This window comes from Strix aluco, chromosome 5 (genome assembly GCF_031877795.1).
Source record: "Strix aluco isolate bStrAlu1 chromosome 5, bStrAlu1.hap1, whole genome shotgun sequence".
In the NCBI taxonomy this organism is placed as follows: domain Eukaryota; kingdom Metazoa; phylum Chordata; class Aves; order Strigiformes; family Strigidae; genus Strix; species Strix aluco.
In genome coordinates this window covers 539502-545501 of record NC_133935.1, presented here as the reverse complement: position 1 = coordinate 545501, position 6000 = coordinate 539502, and the positions used below count along the sequence as shown (strand labels likewise).

The 6000-nt window shown below is 49.7% G+C and overlaps 1 protein-coding gene across 1 annotated transcript in view; it reads left to right on the top strand.

Annotated features, from left to right (window-relative positions):
- The window catches only part of TTLL12 (tubulin tyrosine ligase like 12), a 28675-nt gene continuing 22675 nt past the window's right edge, over positions 1 to 6000 (top strand). Inside the window, exon 1 of the mRNA XM_074825571.1 lies at positions 1 to 167. Within this exon, the coding sequence (XP_074681672.1) occupies positions 48 to 167 (120 nt within the window). The 5' untranslated portion in view covers positions 1 to 47. The remainder of the gene's footprint in view (positions 168 to 6000) is intronic.

Sequence of the window (6000 nt, the reverse complement as noted above, 5' to 3'; positions counted from 1 at the left end):
GTTCCGGAGGAGGAGGAAGAGGAGGGTGTTGGCGGGGGCGCTCGGCCATGTCGGGGGGCGCTGAGGAAGATCTGCCGGCCTTCGTGGCCCTGCACGGGGCCGCGCTCCGCGCCTCGAGGGTCCCGGCGCGCTACTGGGAGAGCCTGTGCCGCAAGCTGCGGGGCGAGGTGGGCAGCCGCGGGCGGGGGCGCGGGCAGCGGCGCTGAGGGGAGCCCCGCCGGCGGGAAGCGGGGCGGGACGGGGGCTCCCGCCCAAGGGGCTGCCCTCAGCGCAGAGCCAGTGGCGGGGTCCCCTCTCGTTCCCTCCCCAGCTGGGCGTGAGGGGGGCGTGGGGGACAGGCTGTCCGGAGGGCAGCGGGTCCCCCTTTCCGGGGGGTTTCACCCAGGGGGTTGCTCGGCAGGGGAGGGCGGGAAAAGCTTCGTGCGGGTTGTGTGGCTGAGGGGCAGCTTGGGACTGTGAGAGAGATCAGGTGCGTGGTGCAAATCTTGCTGACCTCGGTGTAAAGCTCGAAAGCGTTTGGGGATCCTGGTAACTGGAGATCCGGTATTGGAGACAGGCGGAAAATATATCCTGTAGCCTCCAGCCCTTTTTGCCTAAAAGAAATTCAGAAAAGCAACAGCAATAGTATTAAAGTCAGGACTTTGTCATACGTTAACGCGTTATGGTTTGGGTTGGCTTTAAGCTGATCTTTTGTTTTTTCTTTTTCCCAGTTCAGTTCCCCACTGGGCTGCCCCGTTCTCGGTCGTTTATAACTGTGCAGAGCTCGCACGGGCAGCTTGTCTTGCGTACGCGTGAGTTACCGGTCTGGGGCTGTTCTCCGGGAGTGTTGTCGGCCGGTTGGTTTGTTCATTTTTTCCTGATCTGAGTAAAAGCTCTTGCAGCTCTTTCAGAGAACAGGGATGGTGGTAGAAGGATGTTCTGGGAATGATTAAAACAATGACGACGCAAGGACCACTTTGTAGACCATGTCAGAGCGCTGGTGCTGGGCAACTTTTTATCAGGCCAGATTTTGGGCAAGGTGTAAGCCTTTGTAAAATCGCCACTCGCAGGGGCAGTGACATAAGTTTGGGGATGTTGCCTTTCGTGAGCCCCCACTGCAGCCCTGCCCAGGCAGCACACAGACCATCCCTTCGCAGGGGCTAGCTGTCTGCCTTTCAGCTGAAGCTGACACCAGGAGTCTCTGGACCTGGCCCTGAACTAAAGGGAGTGTAGGGGCACAGGCACACCCCAGGATGGAGAATCCCTTTTCACCCGTGTTTTTAGCAACCATCCACTTGCTCCCTGGAGCTTTGTGGTGAGAAAGGGAAGAGAAACAAAGTCAAGAAGAGTCATTTTGGACAAAGAGCTTGTGAAAACACAAGTTGAATTTGGAATTTTTTTTGTTTTGCACATACACAGCCAGCCTCGTTGGTGAGGGAAGCTGGTTTGGATTTGTTGGAGTAAAGGAACAAGGAACTGAGGCAGGAAAGAGACATGACCCAAAACTAATTGTCTGGAGACTTGAGAGTGCTCCAGGGAGTCTGGAGGAGTCTGCCTGGAGAAGGAAATAAGAATGAGGTGAAATTTCAGTCCTGGGGAGGGAAAGAGATCAGATGGGAACCCCAGGGTATGGGGAGAGAAGGGGGCACGTGGTGGGGTGCTAGAGAGCATGATGAGCGGCAGAGAAACACAAGATGGGATGAGACGTTTAAACAGGAGGTGTAGGACAGTGGGGAAGGAGAGGGGATGTCGTTTAACACCTGTGTCCAAGTCAGCTGATTTCTATTTACTTGATTGCTTCTTTTCCCAATCTCAACTTTAAAGTTGGGGTGGGAGGGAGGCATAGCAAGTCATGATATAATCTGAGTGTTTATAGCACATACAGTCAGGAAGGGTCTGAATATGTTCCTGCTGCTTTCTAACTGTTGTGTGTCTGGTACTGCTAATAACAGCAATACGTGTGTGTTACAGAGAAAATAAATCTACGTTAACTCAAGCATATGCCCAGTCACAAACAAGATGCTTGTTATGCCCCTCTCAGCCAACGTGTACAGGTGGCTCGGATCAGGGAATATCTACTGTTCTGCTTAAATAGGAAGGCATGAGAAGGGATGTAGAGGAACTGGGTGAACTAGAAGGCAGTACAAAGCTGGTAAGGAAACTTGAAGTTGCAGGGTGTTGCGTTGCCATATGCTGGTATGAGAAAGCTGGAGGCAGCCAGAAATCTGTGGAACTGTCCTGTGACATAGTGCAAGCTTAAGGTTTGTGTCCTGTGGCTGAAATCTGTGCACATTACCCACTTCATCGGAAATTCGGAAGGTGAGACAGCGGAGTGAGAGGGGCCCCGTGGTCCTGATGTTTTTAGGGAGGCTGAGGTGGGGAAAGGCGACTGAAGGAAGCGCCTGCCCTGAGGCATCAGGCTGCTCCTTCTGTGCCCGTCTGCTTGCAGTGGTGGCTGAGCCTGCTCTTCGTACTAAGTGTTCCAGTGCGTGTGGGGAGAGAGATTTAATGGTTCCACTGTGCTTAGGAAGATAAATTAGGCTGCTGATGGTGCTTGTCTCTGCTGTTGCAGCTTCTGGGCTTTATCCAGAAGAAGGGCAGGGGGATACGGAGAAGACTGGGAGAATTACAGTGGGGAGTGCGACCGACTGGGATGAGCTCGTGGGGAGGCAGAGACAGAGCTGCAGGACCTTACTTAGAACGGGGTCGTGGGGAGCAGCTGGAGGAGCAGCAGTGAGGAAAGCAGAGGAGGGGAAGGGGAAGGATGAAAATGTTTTGGGAGTCTAGGTCATAAAGAATAACTAGGGGGAATCAGTGCAACATGGGGCTTAGGATGAGTTTCCTTGTTTCATGTGTGGGAAGAATTTTTCCTTTGTCCTAACCTGTTGCAAAGATTAAAACTTTCTAGCACAGAACTTGGAAAATTTGCATCCATAATACAGATAAAAATCTCTCTTACATCAGTACCTCTAGAACCCAGCCCAGGCAGCTGTTTTCCAACACATACACACGCTTCAACAGCGCGAGTGAGTGCACCCTCCCTCCTGTGTGTACGTTACGGCCTGTGAGGGAAGTGGAGGGGGATTTTTTATTTACCTTGAGATCTGCTGGAGCAGGTTTCCTTCTGAGAGCATTATGTAACCGTGAATTAAATTGGATTGCTCGTTCAAAACATGGTATATCTGCTAGATCAAAACCTGCTTTTACTGATTTATTTTGTGTTTAGCATTCAGTGTCCATTGGGAGGCAAACTTTTCTGTGTTTCTAGCAGAAACTTGAAAAACAAAACATACATATGTGTAATAATTTACTATAAACCCTAAAGTTCTGTTTCCAGTAGAGTGGCTGTTTCTTATGTTCCTGGAGGAATCACATATAGCCTGGTTATAAGCCTGGGAAATACAGTGCCTGCCTCCAATTTTATTCATTATCTTTTTTTTCTCTTCCAGCCACATGCTAAGTTATGTGTCAGGCTTCTGTGTATTGAGGCAAGATTGTTGTGGCCCTAAGATGTCGCTGGCAAAGAACTGCTTAGTGTTTCATCCCAGTTAGAAATGGAGGCTTTTAATTACTAGAAGGAATGCAGCATGATCAATACTACTAGACTTTATTTTCCAGAGCAGGGGAGGGCAGGCTGTTGCTCAGAGGCTACCTGTGGTCTCCAAAGCAGTTTGTAACATGCCTGAAAGGAATAGGCTGAACATGTGGGTGGGTGGTAACTGTCATGACATGTGCCTGTGTTGTTATCCCATCCTCTACTTCCTTAGGTTTGTTAGCTGGGAACTGCACCTGAACATGGAGAGGGAGTGATTTTGCCCAAGCATGTTTTCTTGCGAATAGTTGTGCCATCGAAATGTGTTGCCTGCCCCTTTGCTGCCTTCCAGAGGTTGTTACTCTGGCGGAGCGCGTCACGCGAGCTCTCCGTTCCGCTCCAAGCCAGACTGTGCTTTTCAAACTGGCCGTGCCATCTTTTCCAGCTGGTATTTGCCTTACGCAGTTGAAGATTCCTCTCCTGGCGCCGCTCCGTTGCCAGGTTCGGGGGGTGACAGCCTGTCTCAGCGGGCGGGAGGAAGGGAGGAGGACAGGAGTGTTGTCCCCCCACGCAAAGGGCTGTGTATCCACACCGCCGGCCAGGTGCTTCAACCGTTTGTGTTGTCGATTAGTAATTTTAAAAAACAACAAAAACCTCACAAAAAGCCACTGATTACGATGGTCCTGAGCTGCTGCTCCAAGAAGGGTGAATTGCTTCAGATGAGGAATACACCTCATTCACTTTTTCAAGGTTATGAATTCTCAAGGAGGATTTCTTTTTAGCTTAATTCTGCTGAAAAGGTGTTAAAAGGGGGAAGTTTTTGCAAACTGCAGTTGCTACAATCTGATGCTCTGTGGGAGGGCAAGATCGACACTTTGGCCTAGAGGATTTGGAGTCCCTTCATTTTTAGGTCTTGAGTTGATACTTAATAAAATAACAAAGCCCTCAGCTCCCCTTAGTTGTGGCAGGACTTGCTATTACCATTCATCGTGGGTGTTTGGTAAAGGGGTGGAGCTGGTGGTGGGAAGGCTGACCTCGAGCCAGCAGCCTGCTCCCCTCTTACAGACTCCGTCCGAAGCGTACGTAGTGCGGCGCTGGAGCAGATGTCAGCTGGACTCTGGTGAACCACACCTGCAGTCTTAATTTTGTGATGACTGCCAGTCACTTAGCTGGCTGATGAGCTTGATGAGGACAGTTCTTGATGGGGCAACGAAGTGTCACTTCAGGGAGGAATGGAACGTGTGTGTGCCCTGGTGTGCTTTTTTTGCTGCGTGCTGGGGAGCCCGGGGAGCTAATCTGGCTGGAAGGCGGCCCTACGAGAATGAACTGTGACAGCCACACGAGGAAGGACTCTTCCTTTTGCTGGACCTGCCTGCAGTTACGTGAATGACTCTGAATTTTACAGGCAACCGAGCAGAGACTGGAAGAAATGTTGGTGGCTACTGTCATAGCAGCAAGAGGTGGTGATACTGCTTACTATTGAGTAGTGTTATTCTCTTCTAGCAAAACAGGAAAACGAAATAAATTAGAGCTGCTAGCTGGCTTGATGCCTGCTGAAGTGGAAGATACTAAGGCGGTTCCTGATTTTTTTCAAAAATAGGTGTTTTTTTAATCTCCAGTGAGGTTGTTTGCAATATAATTTTCCTTGCCCGAAGAAAAACGTGTACGTGGAGTTAGCCAACATACTGTTGGCATCCTCTGTTTCCACTCCCCAGCCCAAAGGAAGATACCATCCCCTGATCCTCAGAAGGGACTTTCAGGCACTTCTCCACTTGGGTCGGCTCTGTGGTACCACGCTGCGGCTTAGGACCTGAAGCAGGTGTTGTTTCCCCACCGCCTTCCTCCCTTGCTAGCCATCTTTGGGCAGCTCTCTGCTCTGTCTAGGTGGCCTTGCTTTACAAATGTGGAGCTGATCTCCACACCCTTCTGTTGGGGCTTAGCAGAAATAGTTATCCTGAAGGAACACTCACTTGAACAAATAAAAGCTTGTTGCTGCCACTGGGATTTTACAGCTAAGAAGTTGTCTCTGTCTAGAAGTAATGACTTGTAATAACAGGGTGTCAGAGGCTGGGTGTACTTGGGCTTGACATGTTAAACCAGTAACTCTAGACACTTGTCCTCCCTCCCTGTTACTTTCTAGTGAGATTAGTTGAGGCAAATGATTGGTCAGCCCCTGCCTGGTTCGTTACGTAGTGTGTGAGTGACGTAGCAAAATAACTCCTTACAGAAAGATTTGAAGAGACTTCTGAGACTTTACGCGTTCTTTTTTCTTCTGAAAAGCACATGTTTACTTTGAAATCACAGAAATTGTTAGTAGCATCTTGTTTCTGCAGAAAGATACATGAGCCTGCCATTTGACAAGATTTTGGCAGAAGGGAAACTTGTGTAGTGACCTACTTAATTTATGTAGGTTCTAGATCAAGATGTTATGTCCGCAGTAGGGAAGAATGCAAACAAAGCCCTTTCAGCACACTGGTAGAGGTAAGTGC